The 18,862-nt window shown below is 42.4% G+C and overlaps 1 protein-coding gene across 1 annotated transcript in view; it reads left to right on the forward strand.

Moving 5' to 3' along the window:
- LOC311231827 (nucleosome-remodeling factor subunit BPTF-like) overlaps positions 1–18,862 on the forward strand; it is a gene marked incomplete at its 5' end in the record, with an annotated part of 142,956 nt that overhangs the window by 11,566 nt on the left and 112,528 nt on the right. Inside the window, 2 exons of the mRNA XM_084318449.1 lie at positions 6,764–6,812; positions 7,300–7,468. Coding sequence (XP_084174575.1) covers positions 6,764–6,812; positions 7,300–7,468 — 218 coding nt within the window. The remainder of the gene's footprint in view (positions 1–6,763; positions 6,813–7,299; positions 7,469–18,862) is intronic.

The raw sequence follows: 18,862 nt of genomic DNA on the forward strand, positions 1-18,862 counted from the left end.
GTCAAAAAGTTAATTTTGTTCCCTTTCTGTAAATTTGTCAAATAGCCCACAAAACAGCCATGGAGCCATCTGCCTCTTTCTGCTTCATAACATTCCCAGGGTCTTTCTTGGGCATTTTTGTACGTCCTTTGATAATCACCAGCCTGTTGATTCTTCTGTAAACTTCACACACTGTTTACAGTAGGCTAATGTTACTTCACACGCTGTTTACAGTAGGCTAACGTTACTTCACGTTGTTTACAGTAGTCTAACGTTACTTCACGCTGTTTACAGTAGGCTAACGTTACTTCGCCCTGTTTACAGTAGGCTAATGTTACTTCACGTTGTTTACAGTAGGCTAACGTTACTTCATGCTGTTTACAGTAGGCTAACGATACTTCACGCTGTTTACAGTAGGCTAACGTTACTTCACGCTGTTTACAGTAGGCTAACGTTACTTCACGCTGTTTACAGTAGTCTAATGTTACGTCACACGCTGTTTACAGTAGGCTAACGTTACTTCACGCTGTTTACAGTAGGCTAACGTTACTTCACGCTGTTTACAGTAGGCTAACGATACTTCACGCTGTTTACAGTAGGCTAACGTTACTTCACGCTGTTTACAGTAGGCTAACGTTACTTCACGCTGTTTACAGTAGGCTAACGTTACTTCACGCTGTTTACAGTAGGCTAACGTTACTTCACGCTGTTTACAGTAGGCTAACGTTACTTCACGCTGTTTACAGTAGGCTAATGTTACTTCACGCTGTTTACAGTAGGCTAACGTTACTTCATGCTGTTTACAGTAGGCTAACGTTACTTCACGCTGTTTACAGTAGGCTAACGTTACTTCATGCTGTTTACAGTAGGCTAACGATACTTCACGCTGTTTACAGTAGGCTAACGTTACTTCACGCTGTTTACAGTAGGCTAACGTTACTTCACGCTGTTTACAGTAGGCTAACGTTACTTCACACGCTGTTTACAGTAGGCTAACGTTACTTCACACTGTTTACAGTAGGCTAACGTTACTTCACACGCTGTTTACAGTAGGCTAACGTTACTTCACGCTGTTTACAGTAGGCTAACGTTACTTCACGCTGTTTACAGTAGGCTAACGTTACTTCACACGCTGTTTACAGTAGGCTAACGTTACTTCACGCTGTTTACAGTAGGCTAACGTTACTTCACGCTGTTTACAGTAGGCTAACGTTACTTCACGCTGTTTACAGTAGGCTAATGTTACTTCACGCTGTTTACAGTAGGCTAACGTTACTTCATGCTGTTTACAGTAGGCTAACGTTACTTCACGCTGTTTACAGTAGGCTAACGTTACTTCATGCTGTTTACAGTAGGCTAACGATACTTCACGCTGTTTACAGTAGGCTAACGTTACTTCACGCTGTTTACAGTAGGCTAACGTTACTTCACGCTGTTTACAGTAGGCTAACGTTACTTCACGCTGTTTACAGTAGGCTAACGTTACTTCACGCTGTTTACAGTAGGCTAATGTTACTTCACGCTGTTTACAGTAGGCTAACGTTACTTCATGCTGTTTACAGTAGGCTAACGTTACTTCACGCTGTTTACAGTAGGCTAACGTTACTTCATGCTGTTTACAGTAGGCTAACGATACTTCACGCTGTTTACAGTAGGCTAACGTTACTTCACGCTGTTTACAGTAGGCTAACGTTACTTCACGCTGTTTACAGTAGGCTAACGTTACTTCACGCTGTTTACAGTAGGCTAACGTTACTTCACGCTGTTTACAGTAGGCTAACGTTACTTCACACGCTGTTTACAGTAGGCTAACGTTACTTCGCGCTGTTTACAGTAGGCTAACGTTACTTCACACGCTGTTTACAGTAGGCTAACGTTACTTCATGCTGTTTACAGTAGGCTAACGTTACTTCACGCTGTTTACAGTAGGCTAATGTTACTTCACGCTGTTTACAGTAGGCTAACGTTACTTGAATGAATGACCTTTATTTATATAGCACCCTTCACAGCACGAATGCACAGGGTGCTTTACACTACAGCTTAATATAAAAAACACAATAAAACAAAATCAGAAATAAATGACAACAAACAAACGGCAGTTAAAAACAGTGAAACCAGATAGAAAAAGTAGAATAAAAGAATTTGGATAAAATCATGAGTCACTAATTAAAACAAAACTAGAACAGTGAGGACAAGAAAAGGCGCCTATGTATGACCAAAGGCCTGTCTGAACAAATGTGTTTTTAGTTGTTTTTTAGAGTTTTCAGAGGGGGCAGTTCGCAGGTCCAGGGGGAGAGCGTTCCAGAGCCTTGGTGCCGTCACCTCGAAGGCTCGATCACCCCTTGTTTTCAGCCTGGACCTGGGGACCACCAGGAGGTGCTGATCGGCAGATCTGAGTGAGCGGGTGTTGGTGTAGGGATGGATGAGTTCAGTGATGTAGATAGGGGCCTGACCGTGAAGTGCTCTGAAAGTGAAAGTGAGGACTTTGAAGTGAATTCTATAGTGTACCGGGAGCCAGTGCAGGGATACCAGAATGGGAGTGATGTGACATGATTTATTTGACCTTGTGAGTAGCCTGGCTGCAGCATTTTGGACCATTTGTAGTTTGATTTGGTGAGACAGGTGAAAAGTGAGTTGCAGTAGTCAAGCCTAGAGGAAATAAAAGCATGCACGGATAGTTCTAGTTCAGAGTGAGATATGATGGTGCGCACTGCGCAGTTTTGCAATGTTTGAGGTGAAAGAAGCAGGTGCGTGTGAGTGTTTTGACATGTTTGTCTAGGTTCATGGCCTGGTCAAAGCAGGGTTTCCGTTAGAAAAAATTGTTGCCGGCCTCAGTGTCCGGTAGATTTCAATCTACCGGTCAAATGAGAGAAATTCCGGTCAGAGTTTATTGAGCTTAAAAACAATTGATAGGCAAAAGAATGACAACAAAACAAAAGAATGACATCATCAAGGCATGTAGATTTATAATATTTTTACTTAAAACTAGGCTACTTTTGCGTATAAAGTCATTATATTCCAAATAAAATAAGGTACATTGGGAAATAAATTGTTTCTATCCATATAGTTGAAAAAGCCAGTTTCAAGGAAATGGTAAATACATTGGATTCGCAATATAACTTACCAAGCCTCATATAACGTTACGTCATTTCAGATGTCAGCAGGCGGTCTGCACTGACACAGACGTGTGGTTAAGTGTTCATTTACAGCGCTATATGTCCATCACCGCCAACTGCATCAATTCTGATTTGCATTCTCTCCAGGAAATCGCAATCTTGCAATCGCAATAATTAATGCAAATTCAACAAAACTATTTTCATGCATTAACCTTGGACCTTTTAAAAGAAAATGTATTTGCATAGTTTTTAACTAGCCCTAATATGCCTTAATAACAGTCAGGGCAGAATGTTGGCAAGTTGTCAGAAAACGGACTATGGTTTCTCTGCAAACTTTACACATGGTGGGCAGACAGGCAGACCCCAAGTGGTCAGAGCAGGTAACTGCACCTCCTCATCCATCACTCAACACAGGTGCCCCCCAGGGTTGTGTTCTGAGCCCCCTCCTCTACTCACTTTACACACGACTGTGTGGCAAACAGCCCCCTCAGCATCTATGGGGCACCGGTCGAGAGAGTGAACAATTTCAAGTACCTCTGAGTCCACGTAGGGTCGTAGGTTATAACATTTTAAGTGATTAATTATGGTGTATATAGAAGAAACTTGCCATAGGCAATAATCTGTGATGTAATAATAGCCAACCCAGTCTACTAATGTGCTGTAGGCTAACTTGATATTGGTGTGATTCTGATACAACTTACTATCAGAATCACTCTTCTTTCTTCTCTCAGTACTCCATTAGAGAAACGCTGCCCTAAGAAAACCCTATCTGAACTACTGCAGAACACTCTTACTTCAACGCAAAATAAATTTTGTTTTCTAAATGTAATGGGGTTTAAAGGTTTCCTTTTTTTTGTGGTCAGTGAAAACACACAGGGCTAGATCCACAAAGAATGGATTGCACGGTGCTAATTGCACCCTTACTTACAACTCATTATGAATTGAAAATGGTGGACCCTGATGTAAACAAGACGAAAGTCTTTCTCTGGTCTGCATCCCCTTAACATTTCCAGTGCCACTGGTTAACATGGTAAAACGTGGTTGAATGCCGGCACCCACTTCAATGATAGCGTTGTGAACACATAATCTCTGACTTAAATTATGGCTATGTGTCTAATCTGCCCATCGTTTATCAATGACTTGTTTGCAGTCAACATTGTCGAAACGGATTGTTTTTTAATCGCTTCATTTCCGTTTTATAGCATTTTGAAAAGCCCTCGTTTTCAAGGAAAATATAAAGATTCCGTGATAATCTGCATTTACTGGAATATTCTGGCATACACAAAAACGTTGTCATTTTTCGGCCTATTTATGAATAGTTTTCAAATAAACGCTAGATTATCGATAGTATATGTGTACTTATGCACGCTATAGAAGCGGGCTGAAATATCGATTCTCTCATTTCCTGATCGCACACACACACACCAGGGTTTCCGTTGTCCGGTAATTACAGTTTTTTTACCGGGGAAATCTGTTGAAGTCCGACATATTTAAATATCTCCGGTCATAATGTCCTGTGAAAATAATTCCCTCGCGACCTGTGGTTTGCTGATGAGAATGGCGGGGCGGGAGCTTGATGCTGGATTAGCGAGAAGCATGCAACTGCAGAGCCGCAGAGCTCACAGCTGTGCCCGCACAGTGCAATACTCCAATTCAGCCATTGGCAATTCAGCCACTGGGTGGGTGGCGCTGCTGAGCGGTCCCCAGACCGGACCTGAAAGCGCCGCTGGCTCTGCGGCTCTGCAGTTGCATACTATTGGGATTCGTTTATCGCTTCGTTGAACGTTTCAGTGAACCCCACGATAATGTTGCAGTCTCTCTCTGCCAAATTTCTCAGTTCTTCGCTTGATATAATTAATACAAATGTCCAATATAACGGAATTCGTTCGCTCATAAAAATTTGATTATAACAGTCAGACTGCTGTTTAATGTCGGGCCGACTGCCCACAGACACCTATTTGATTTCAACTCAGCAGCAGCACGGAGTCTCAAGGGACTTATTTTTATTTGGAATATAATGACTGTATACGCAAAAGTAGCCTAGTTTTAAGTTAAAATATTATAAATCTACATGCCTTGAGGATGTCATTCTTTATATAGCCTGCCTATCAATTGTTTTTAAGCTCAATAAACTGACCGGAATTTCTCACATTTGTCCGGGAGATTGAAATCTTCCAGGACACGGAGACCGGCCCCAGTATTTTCTAACGGAAACCCTGACACACACACACACACATAGGGCAAACGCTGATATCTCTGTGAAAATAGCTCTGATTATCCTAAGACTGGTAAAATAAATTCCTTACCTCAGATCAGATGTTATCCAAAAAGATTATTCCAATTCCTGATCGCCATTCCAAATATCTATTGCGTTTATTGATTCAGCGTTGGGTACTGTAAATACATAATCCACGCGTTTTCCGGGCCGGCGATCACAATGGATTCTTCAGTTGGCTTGACGGAAAAGTAAAATGAGGAAACTGGCCTGCCCCCCCCCCCCCCATCAGTCTAAACTAATGGGGTGCAGTTACACAGGGAGAGACGATAGGGGGCGGTATCTTCCCAATTGAGCTCAGAGAGAGTCTGCAACACTAACCTGAGGCTCGATTGATGAAATATGAATTCAAATCGCCAATAAAAAAAAATACGACAAACAAACGCTATATAGCATTGGCGGCACTCAACGGTCAGCATGAACTAACGACAAAGCGCGTTGCTGGCACTCAAAGTGTTAACAATTGTGTGTATTGAGCCGTACTGTATTGTACCCATTCTGCAATCTGTTAATAAAATTTTCATTCAATCAATCACCGCGCAAAATTGTATTAACAGATTGCAGAATGGGTACAATACAGTACGGCTCAATACACACAATTGTTAAGGGGATGCAGACCTTTCGTCTTGTTTACATCAGGGTCCCCCATTTTCAATTCATCATGAATTGTAAGTAAGGGTGCAACTAACCGTGCAATCCATTCTTTGTGGATCCCGCCCTGTGTCAGGTTGTTAGGTTAAAGGACAGGAGAAAACCCCTGTTCTAGATGCATAGCGGCCTGTAACTCTAACTCTAATTTGATTAAGTCTCTCTGTCTTGAAAAGGAACCAACCATTTGAAAGGGATTGTTCCACTGAACAGGCCACTCCGCTCTACTAGATATTCTCACTAGTGCACTGTTTTGTCATAATGCACAATATAGCCATTGCTCCCATGATACTGTAGTGTGTACAACCCTTTCTCCTCTCACATCATATTATTTTCTATTTTGCTGTGCATTCTGTTTGTTTCAAGCTGTATCTTTACAAATACCCACACAATTCAGTCTATTTGTAACTATTGAGTGTTCGGTGAAGTTGAACTTTGAACTATTCTCTTCCTCTTTTCTCTCCTCTTCCCTTGCTCTTTCTCCTCATCTCTCCTCGCTCTTTCTCCCATTTCTCTCTCACTCTTTCATCTGTCTCTTCTCTTCCTCTTCTCTCTTTGTTCGTTCTCCTGTCGCTCTCCTTCTTCTCTTCTCTCTTCTCCTCTCCTCCCTCTTCCTCTCCTCCCTCCTCATCCTGTCTCTCTTTCTCTCCTCTCTCTTCTTCATATCTTCTCTCATCTCCCCTCACTCATTCTCATGTCTCTCTTCCTCTTCTCCTCCTCTCTTTCTCCTGTTTCTCCCCCACAGAGAGGAGGACGGTGAGGAGGACAAGGCCATCTGGTATTACAGCACCAAGGTAAATATCTTATCTATCTCTTGTCTCTGTCTGTCTCTCTTTCTCTGTGTGTGTCTCTGCTTGAAATATATACACTAAATTATGTGCATTTCAAACCTATTATCCAGGGTTCTGGATGTTTGTCAGACCCTTACCGATTATGCAGGCTGTTGCGTAGGCACATCTAATGAGGATATTAACCTGCTAACCCTACAGCAGTTCATGCAACGTTGTGGGGACCTGCTCAGTGTTATGATGACATCTTCACTCTTGTAGATATTCACCTTTCTTCAGTCAGAAGCTCAGCTCAGCTATTCCTACACAATTGATTTGGATCCAGTTTCACCTTCTTGGGTTTTGACCCAGTAAAAAATTAAAAGAAGAAAAAAAAAAGATCCTCTTCCAATTCCAATATAACTATATTTCACGTTTTATTGTACTTTTTTACACACACACACGTCATCTCTCTCTCTCTCTCTCTCTCTCACTCCCACACCCCTACCTCTAGGTCCAGTTGGCGGAGTTGATAGAGGGCATGGGCAAGGACTACTGGGAGTTGGACCTGTGGAGAGCGCTGGAGGAGATGCGTGACGAGCTGCACACGCACATGGACATCACCGAGGACCTCACCAACAAGGCCCGGGGCACCAACAAGTGCTTCCTCACCGCTGCCAACGGTAAGCGAGCGCCACACCTTCTGGATCCTTCTGGATCTCTCTGGATCTTTTTCTATTTACATTTGTATTTCACAGGTTCACCTGTAGCATTTTTTTCAGAACAGTACTGTAGGCATTAACCCTTTCACTGCCGCACTACCAAACGGTTAACCCTTTCACTGCGACAATACACAGAAGGTTAACCCTATACTATCACACTACCGACGGTTACCGTGTGTGGCAGTGAAAGGGTTAATATCCGTCTTCCAAGTCATGTTTTTATAATGACTTAAATAAATGCAATCTTTATTTAATCTTTTTTTTATCCTCTTTAAAAAAAATCTCCCGTACCAATTTTGCTGTGCCAATTCTCCCCTCCCCTGTCTTGAACGTTGCTCGCATATGCCCCCCACTGGTCGGTTGTAGGGAGGATAGAAGCCTTGCATCACGTGTCCCCTCCGGTACACGAGGAGGCAGCCTGTCACATCTTTTCACCTGCCAGCGCGGACTCTCAGTGGCGAGGTGTAACGTGTGGGAGGCTCACACTACCCCCACTATTTCCTGTCTCTGCTGTGCAGGCGTCCCCAACCGACCTGTAGGAGTCGCTGTCCACAACGTCCAGATTACCACCCATCGACTTCCACCCGCTAACTCTGCCAATTGAGTTAGTATGACGGCCGGCCCAAGCCGGAGGCAACGCCGACAGCCGGAGTCGAACCCGGTGTCTCTTGCGTTGGTGACGAGCGCAATGTCCGCTGCGCCACCCAGCCGCTATCTTTATTTAATCTTGAAAATATCATTGAGTGCAAGCAAAAAGTAATTTACAATGACGTTGAGAAGTACAAGTACAGGAAGGGAATTGGCATAACGATTAAATTGGGGGATAAAAAAGTATAATATATATGAATGAATATGAATTGATAATCGCTAATTAATATGAAGATCGATTCAGAATCTGGATTTTTCTTTTTTTTTAACCCAGCCCTAGTCATTGATACATTTGGTGAAGAGGTGAGATTTGAAGGAGTGCAGGGATGTAGCACTACGGATGTTTGGAGGGAGGGAGTTCCAGAGGGTGGGTGCGGCCACAGAGAAGGCTCTGGGACCAACAGTCCACATGTTGGTGGTGGGGATGGAGAGGAGACCGGAGTCAGAGGACCGCAGCCTCCGGGGCGGGATGTAGGGATGGAGGAGGCCAGCTATAGGTACTGGGGGGCAAGGGAGTGAAGGGCTTTGTAGGTGATGAGGAGGATCTTAACACTTTCAGTGCCAGCAGGGGGCGCACGATTTAGTGCTTGAATGCCCACCATCCACTTCAATGTTAGCGTTAATAACGCCTAATCTATGTTTGAAATTATGGCTATGTGTCTAATCTGCCCATCGCTTATCAATGACTCGTTTTCCAGTCAACATTGTCGAAGCAGATTGTTTTTTTATGGGTTCATTTTCGTTTTATAGCATTTTGAAAAGCCCTCGTTTTCAAGGAAAATTAAAAGATTCCATGATAAACGCCCTGTACTGGAATATTCTAGAATACACAAAAACGTTGTAATTTTTCGGCCTATTTGTGAATCGTTTTCAAATAAACGCTAGATTATCGATAGTATGTACGTATGCACGCTATATAGGCGATCTGAAAAATCGATTCTCTGATTTTCCTCAAAGCGATCGCGCGCATACAGACCCAATACACATAGGGCGAACGCTGAGATCTCAGCGAATACAACTCTGATTATCCCAAGACTTGTAAAATAGATTCCTTAACTCAGATCAGATGTTCTCCAAAAAGATCATTCCAATTCCTAATCGCCATTCCAAAAATCTATCGCTTTTATTGATCCAACGCTACATACTGTACATATGTAATCCACGCTGTTCTGAGGGTCCACAATGAATCCGATCGGCTCGGGTTACATGCCTGAGAAGTAAAATGTGGATTCCGGATTTTTCTTTTCTCATCCATTTTCATTGAGTCCATTCCAAAAGGGTGCATTACCATCTGGGAGACGATAGGGGGCGGTTTTTTCACATCTGAGCTCCTGATGGGGCTGGTTTACCAACGGGAGACTCGGTTGATGAAATATGAATTCAGATCGCTAATAAAAAAATAACACGCTAATTGTCGTGGTGGGCATTCACGCATTGGGCTGATAACACGTGTTATCACGTGGTGGGCATTGAAAGTGTTAAAGTTGATGCAGGACTTGACTGGAAGCCAGTGGAGGTGGATGAGGGTGGGGGTGATGTGGTGCCAGGACTTGGTGCAGGTGAGAACCCTGGCAGCTGAGTTCTGGACATACTGCAGCCTGTTCAGGGCATTACTGGGTAGCCCTGCAAGGACCGAGTTTGCGTAGTCCAGATGGGAGGGGATACAGGAGTGTATGAGCAGGGGAGGAAACTAACTTTTTGGCTTACCAGTCTGCTATAAGCCAGTACTGTGCAAAAGTCTTAATAGGCACCCAAGAGTTTTTATATAAATTGTCTTACAGTAGATTATTTAATTTTTAATAATAATATAAGCTGCATATAAGGAATACAACCAAATCCTCTGTCATACCATACAATTGTATCATTATTTTGCATCGTGTTGAATCGAATCGCATTATGTTGAATCAAATCGTATAGAATCGTATCGTATCTCAACAGGGGTGAATCGTATCGTATCGCCCGGTGCTTCAAATGTATCGTTAATGTATCGTATCGTTGGCACCGTATCGAGATGCGCATCGCATCGGCCTCAGTGATGGAGATGCACATCCCTAGTGGACAGGGGAGGAAACTAACTTTTTGGCTTACCAGCCAACTGGCGAGTATATGATTTTTTTTACCAGCCAAACAGATTTTTTTACCAGCCATAAATAAATCGCTAATTGTGATAATTACTTATTTGTATGTCTTCGTCTAAATAGATTTTCAATCATTGTAATAATCACACCGTGTCTCTACTCTTTAAAATATTTATTAGCATAAAACATTAATAAGTGTCTCTACTCTTCACAATATTAGCATAAAACATATATTAATCACACCGTCTCTACTCTTCAAAATATTAGGATATCACATATTAACATGAAAGAGGGAACTATTCTGGACTGGGTTGGGCTGAACTGGGCAGTGAAAGATGCTGGACTGGGTTGGGCAGGGAAAGTTGGGCTGGTCTAGGTTGGACTGGGTTGGACTGGGCTGGGCAGTGAAAGAACCAAGCATTTCACTGTAATGTAATAGCTAAATAAAACAACTTGAACTTGACTAGTTATATTTGCACTCTGGTTGGATGCCAAACGTATTCTGGTATATATATAATATATACATCTGTGATTATTATTGTACGGATTGGAATACGGGCGTGCGCGTGGGAGCATGCACAAAGCGACTCCTACAGTTCGGTCGGGGCGCCTGCTCAGCGAGGATAGGATCTATGGGGGGTAGTGTGATCCTTCCACACGTTACACCCTCTCAGTGAGAGTCTGCGCTGCCAGGTGAAAAGAAGCGGTTGATTGGCTGGACGTGTGTCGGAGGAAGCACGTGATAGCCTCCACGCTCCCAGACCGACTGTGGGGGGTAAGTGCGCAGCGACCAGGAAGGGGATTGGGAATTGGCATAACGACTAACATTGGGTTGGGAGAAAAACAGAGGAAAAAGGAGGGGAAAAAAGATCAATAAAAAAACAAAAACAAAGGGAGAGACTGTATCGCAGAGGTTCTCAAACTAAATAAATAATAATAAAAAAGTGTAAAATAAATGTGTATTGATAACATAGTGTTGTAATAAAATGTTCACAGACATAGTGGAGGACATAGCAAAATGTTCACTATAGGGGTGTTTATTGATCTCAAGAAAGCTTTCGATACGATAGACCATTCCATACTATTGTCAAAGCTTCACTCATATGGGGTGAGAGGAATAGTGCCAGACTGGCTAAAAAGTTACTTAGAGAACAGGCAACAGTTTGTGAACTTCGCTGGAAACGTATCTGAACATATGAACATTGAATGTGGAATTCCACAAGGTTCAGTTTTAGGACCTAAACTGTTTATTTTATATATCAATGACATATGTGAAGTGTCAAAACTATTGAAATGTGTATTATTTGCGGACGACACACATGTTTACAGCTCAGGATATGATTTAAAAGCTTTAGCAAGCATTATCATGCAGAAAATGGATAAATTCAAGAAATGGTTTATTATCATTAAATGTGAAAGAAAAACAAAGTTTATGATCTTTAGCAAGAGAAAAAAAGAGGAAAATGTTGTATTGTCAATAGATGGAGTTAGTAATGAAAGGGTTACAGAACTGCGTTTTTTGGGAGTATTGCTGGACGAAGGTTTGACCTGGAAACCTCATATTGCACATGTAAGGAAAAAAAATTCTAAGAGTATTTTTATTGTGAATAAAGTTAAATATGTATTGGATAACAAAGCAATGCGAACATTGTACTGTGCACTCATATAGCCTTATCTTAATTACTGTGGAAGTATGGGGCAACACCTATAAGAGTCATATAAAACCACTGTATCTCCTACAGAAGAGAGCTATTAGGATTATTTGTAAAGCAGACTATCGAGAACACACCAACATATTATTTATTAATTCTGGATTATTGAAATTGCAAGAGCTAGTTAAGTTACAGACATTAGTAGTTATGCACAAGGCCAAAAGTAAAGCATTACCAGCCAATCTACAAAACAGGTTTGTCCTCAGAATGGAGAGCAGAGAAGGGAAGGTCATTTTAAACATCAGTGCTGCACGGACAACCCTGACACAGACTCTGGAACTCTCTTCATAATGAGTTGAAGTACTGGACAAATATTTTTTATTGTTATCATAGTTATTGTAATGATTATTATTATATATGGTATGAAGCTGTAAGGTGCACTTGAGCTGACCATTATGTTAAAATAAATATGAAGTTTGGAAGGGGGCAGGAAACATACGTTTTCTTCATCCTGCTCCTTTTCGGCGATGGGTGTATCATGTAAAAAAACAAAAAAAGGATGTTGGTGATATTGTGCAAAGATTAACTGTACCCCCATGTACGAAACAAAATTAAATGAATGAATGAAAATAAGTATATATAAAAAAATATATATATATATAAAAGGTTACGCTTGATCAAACAAAGATGAATGTCCCTATTGGGATTAATAGTGCAATAACTTGTTTTTTCACCAAACTTCACTTAAAACAAATAAAAGGTGCCTCTTGATCATCAAACAAGAATGAATTTAATAAAGTGCAAATCTAACTTTCACCAAACATCACTTTTTGTCAAATAAAAGGTGAAAAAAAAATAAAGAAAATGTTATATCGATGAAATCGATTAATCGCCCAGCCCTAGTTGGATGGGTCAAGGGTGGGCTTTTTGAGAGTCAAGGGAGTCGGTGAAAATGGAGTTAAGCAGGATGGCATCGCCGTCGGGTTAGAGGGGGCAGAGGATATGGACTGGGACAGAGTGGGGGGGTCCATAGATTTTACTTTCAGTGCCACGCCTCTTCCGGGAAGTTATTGCCTCATGCCACCCATTAACCCAATGTAATCGGTCACCTTGTTTGTAGAGCTATAACCATATTCTATATTATAGCTATGGATACAGTACTATAGTCATTTGACACTGGGTTTCTTCCGGTCAAGATGCAAAAAAGAAATAATATTTCCATCCAACACGGGTTATAATATTCATCCCGTGTTATACCGTGGTGAATATAAGTATGGTTTTAGAGCGGTCTAGGTCTATTCATGAAATGCTGAGTTATAGCCCTACACGTCGATTTCATTGTAGACTCTAGCGTTCCTCGCATGAACCCGCTATTGTTCCGGATTCAAATCCACATTATAGGTATTATGTCCCATCATGAATGCATGAAAGGGGGGGGGGGGGGGGGGGCGTTTCTGATTATTCTATCGTCAGTAACGGCATTCGCATTGAACACTAAAAACGGTTATCAGCCCGATCGGTATGAAAGCATTGCAGGATCAAGCTAGAATTGACATCAAATCGCCCTTACCTTTGGCCGGGAGTAATCCAAAAAGAATATTCCAATTTCTTGATCGCCATCTGGTAGATCCAATCCCCATTTGCTCGACGGCATAAACGACCATAACATACGGATCGGCCATAGTTGACAGGCTTCAATGTAACCGGCAGAACTGTGCGCCTCCCTGAGAAGAAAAAATGAAATCCGAGACCTCTGGTCATCCCACAGCCCAGGATACAATGTTAGAAATGGTGCTCGATACGCCACCTGGTAGGAGGCGGCCGGTACTGCACCTTCGGATTCCCACTATGCATTTTCACATGGCATGTGCTGGAAAGTGAGCTGTCTTGCTGCAGCGATCATGGACCAGGTGCTGTCTGTTCCGAGTGTGGTGACCTTCTGTTGAACGTCCCAGGCCTCTGCCACAGAGAGAAAATCATCTGCGACGTGTTCAGCATAGTGCCTGGTGTTTGTTTTCTGGATGGTTAACACTTTCAGTGCCGGGCCGTGTTTTCCTTTTTACCCCGTTGATGCCACGGTCCACGGCCCATGTAACGTTAATATCGCCTAATCTATGTTTTAAATTATGCTATGTGTCTAATCTGCCCATTGCTTATCAAATAATCATTTTCCAGTCAACATTGGCAAAGCAGATTGTGTTTTTATCGCTTCATTTCCTTTTTATAGCATTTTGAAAACCACTCGGTTTAGAAGAAAAAACAACACATTCCCTGATAATCGCCTTTTACTGGAATATTCCAGAACGTTATCATTTGTCGGTCTATTTATGAATCGTTTTCAAATAAACGCTAGATGGTCGATAGTATATGTGTGCGCACGCACGCTCGTGCCGTGCGCTGATAATCGCTGCTATTATTTCCTCATGGCTTTTACAGTGAAACAGCCATATCACATATAGTGGAAACGCTTATATCTCCATGAAAACGAGTCTGATTATCCTAACACTGATAACATAGATTCCTTACCTGACATCAGATGGTATCCAAATGGTATATTCCAATTCCTGATCACCATTCGAAAAAATCGATAAGTATATTGATCCAACATGTGTACAGTATAACCAATGCTCGCCGCGGCTCAGAGGATCCAGAATGAACTCTGGTAACTCCGGCTGCATCAGTGGACTGGAAAATGTGGACTGGAATTTTTTTTCCCCATCCATTTTCATTGAGTCCATTCCAAAAGGGTGATTTACCATCTGGGAGACGATAGGGGGCGCTTTTTTCACATCTGATCGCCGGCGGCCCCTGGATCTCCAACGGTAGGCTCGCGTGATGCAATATGATTTCAGATCGCTAATAAAAAAATAAATAAAAAAATCCCGAGAAAAGCCATGACGTGGCTTTCAACGTCACAATCGTAAACCCGAGATTAGCCGTGAGTGGCGCTCAAAGTGTTAAGGCAAATGACTGAAGATGCCATTCCCTGTCCATCATGTGTGCAGTCACACCGATGTAATTTAAATTGCTTACCGAGGTCCAGTGATCCCCAGTCAGAGCAACACACTCTTTTGCTTCTTTTTCAGTGTTCATAAAGCTGCTGGATTCTCTTGGACATTGTCATTCTGCACGGCAGTTTATACGTTGCGTCAGACGATGCAGCAGCTTTTCTAGCCCTTTATCTTCGACCACCGAAAGTGGTCTACAGTCCACGGCAATCCAACGTGCCAGTGAGTTGGTTAATTCACTGGTCTTGGTCTGACTCACTTTAGCTCTGAATACCATCATCTGGTCCAGTCTGGGTTGGCGACCCTGCGTGCTTGTACTCGGGGTAACGTTAGCCTGACCAGCGTTAGATCTAGCTTGCACGGTAGCTCCAACATGCTTGGCATTTAAGTGATAGCGTAGGCTAGAAGTGCCCCCGGCAAAGTCTTTGTTGCACAAAGTGCACACTACCGTTTTTGTATCGACACTTCCATCTGGTTGTTTCTTATAACGAAACATCCCATTTAATGGGCCAAGCAACGCAGTGTCAACTGCTTTTTCCATGTTGGCTATAACTCTGACGTCACTCAATGCACGCTGTGCACCTGTATTTACGGTATGGAAACTCGTCCACTGAGAAACGTTCCGGAGTGCAAACGAATATGTAAAGTGCGATAAAATGCGTAATTCTTTTTAACGTTTAATTCTTTCTGTAGTTAATTAATCTAAATTAACGCGATAAAGTCCCAGCCCTAGTAATAATACGTGGTTGGCGCCGAATGAGTTAACACTTTGATTACCAGCCATGCAGCGCCTTACCCCCGTTAAATGCCACCACCCACTTCAATGATAGCGTTGTGAATGCATAATCTCTGTTTATTATGGCTATGTGTCTAATCTGCCCGTCGTTTATCAATGACTTGTTTGCAGTCAACATTGTCGAAACGGATTGTTTTTTAATCGCTTCATTTCTGTTTTATAGCATTTTGAAAAGCCCACGTTTTCAAGGAAAATATAAAGATTCCGTGATAATGGCGGCTAGGTGGTGTAGTGGTCTAAGGCACTCGCCACCAGTGTGGAGACGCTAGGATTCGCGTGTTCGAATCCAGCTCTCCACATTGTTTTTCAGTTTGGCTGGTCGTCCGCAGTAATACACATTGGCCGTATTACGGGGAGGGAAAACTGAAGGGTGGGGATCGAACGTTGTGAACAAGCGACTCCTACAAGTCGGTTGGTGCGCCTGCGCAGTAGAATCAGGAAGTGTCGGGGGCAGCGTGAGCCTCCCACGCGTTACTCCTCGACACTGAGAGATCGAGCTGCGCAGGTGAAAAGATGCGACTGCTGTTACCTCAAGTACCGGAGGGGACTTGTGCTATGTATGACTTAGTCCACATTGCAGCCGGCTTGTGGGAGGCAAGAAACAGCGTTCGTGACAGGGGAGGGTTGAATTGGATGATACGAAATTGGGATGGGAGAAAAATATAGAAAAATGGGAGAAAAAAGTGGATCAAAAAAAAAAAAGATTCCGTGATAATCTGCATTTACTGGAATATTCGGGCATACACAAAAACGTTGTAATTTTTCGGCCTATTTATTAATCGTTTTCAAATAAACGCTAGATAATCGATAGTATATGTGTACTTATGCACGCTATAGAAGCGGGCTGAAATATCGATTCTCTCATTTCCTGATCGCACACACAGACACACACACACACCAGGGTTTCCGTTAGAAAATATTGGGGCCGGTCTCCGTGTCCTGGAAGATTTCAATCTCCCGGACAAATGTGAGAAATTCCGGTCAGTTTATTGAGCTTAAAAACAATTGATAGGCAGGCTATATAAAGAATGACATCCTCAAGGCATGTAGATTTATAATATTTTAACTTAAAACTAGGCTACTTTTGCGTATACAGTCATTATATTCCAAATAAAAATAAGTCCCTTGAGACTCCGTGCTGCTGCTGAGTTGAAATCAAATAGGTGTCTGTGGGCAGTCGGCCCGACATTAAACAGCAGTCTGCTATAATCACATTTTTATGAGCGAACAAATTCCGTTATATTGGACATTTGTATTAACACTTTGATCGCCGGGGTTAAATTCATAATTTACCATCCCTCGCCAGCCCTATTTAACATGGAGAAGTTCCCCTTCTTTGCAGGGCTATACATTTTTAAATTGTATTGCTCAATTGACATTACTATGGCCCATTCAATGTCCTATATCTATTGTTCAGGGTGTAGCAACGTTATACTTTTTCATTCACATATTCATACTAAATTACGGTCTAAAGTATAAGTATGTTTTTATCGTTTTCTGCAGCTTTCTCCAGAACTTGATTTATGGTGCTCTTGAACCGTTGTAGAGTTGAGAGGGACTCAACAGTACATCTCATGTCTCCGGGGGAGAAATATGATTTCGATCACAGATTTTTGAAATATTGATATCAAAGACGCTGTCCAGCGTCTTCGGCAGAATGAGCATGGCGGGGAAAGACGTGTTTCAGCGTCAACGGCGATTAAAGTGTTAATTATATCAAGCGAAGAACTGAGAAATTTGGCAGAGAGAGACTGCAACATTATCGTGGGGTTCACTGAAACGTTCAACGAAGCGATAAACTAATCCCAATAGTATGCAACTGCAGAGCCGCAGAACCAGCGGCGCTCTCGGGTCCGGTCTGGGGACCGCTCAGCAGCGCCACCCACCCAGTGGCTGAATTGCCAATGGCTGAATTGGAGTATTGCACTGTGCGGCCACAACTGTGAGCTCTGCGGCTCTGCAGTTGCATGCTTCTCGCTAATCCAGCATCAGCTCCCGCCCCGCCATTCTCATCAGCAAACCACAGGTCGCGCTGCAAACTTGCTGTGCGCGTGATATGATATAGGAACACACATCGTTGTCATTATTAGACCTGCTTGGTGAAGCAACAATGAAACAAATGTAACTATTTTAATACAAGTCAAATTGTGCTTGGAGGGAATTATTTTCACAGGACATTATGACCGGAGATATTTAAATATGTCGGACTTCAACAGATTTCCCTGGTAAAAAAACGGTAATTACCGGACAACGGAAACCCTGACACACACGCATAGGGCAAACGCTGATATCTCTGTGAAAATAGCTCTGATTAGACTGGTAAAGACTGGTAAAATAAATTCCTTACCTTAGATCAGATGTTATCCAAAAAGATTATTCCAATTCCTGATCGCCATTCCAAATATCAATTGCGTTTATTGATACAGCGTTGGGTACTGTAAATACATAATCCACGCGTTTTCCGGGTCATACATTATTTTATTATTTATGCATCAGAGAATGGCTTCTTGTGTTTAGCCAACACCCATGCCACTGAGTGAGCAGTGACACTTGGTTGCTTTTTATCGTTGTGACATAACTTTAACAATAATTCTGCTTGCAGCTTGATATGATGATTTCATTCCATTTATTTTTGTGGTTCTTAGTGCTGAAAGGTTGCATCAAAATAACTGTTTTGTTTCGTATTGGCGTTTCAAATTGCGTTTCAAATTGCCACTCTTCACAAGAGCTACCGTTTCTTGGCACATTGTGCTGGTTGGAGGGAGGATGAACGCATATTTTTCAGTCCATTCACCTTTGAATTGCAGCGATTTTCACTGTTTACTTTTATTTTACTGGCCATCTTTGAACATGCCATATTTTTCTACTAGCTGCCTGCTGGTAAAAATTATGCTACTCGCTACAGTACCTGCAGATTGGACTACCTGTAAATGCGCTGTCAACTCTCGCTCTGACTCCGACCCGTTGAAAGACAACACGCATTCCGTGAAGACCCGCCCTACTCTGCTCTGATTCGCAGACTGTGGGTGGGGGGGGGGGGATGCTGACGGGACGCTGAATATGATTGGACCAAAGCAGTAGACAGACACAGACAGTTGGAGCAGTGCAGAGGAGATAGCAGAGAATTTCGAGGATGCTTGCCATACGCACTGATGACAGGATATATTTCCTTC

The sequence above is a fragment of the Notolepis coatsorum genome (assembly GCF_963971535.1).
Source record: "Notolepis coatsorum genome assembly, chromosome: 7".
NCBI lineage: Eukaryota > Metazoa > Chordata > Actinopteri > Aulopiformes > Paralepididae > Notolepis > Notolepis coatsorum.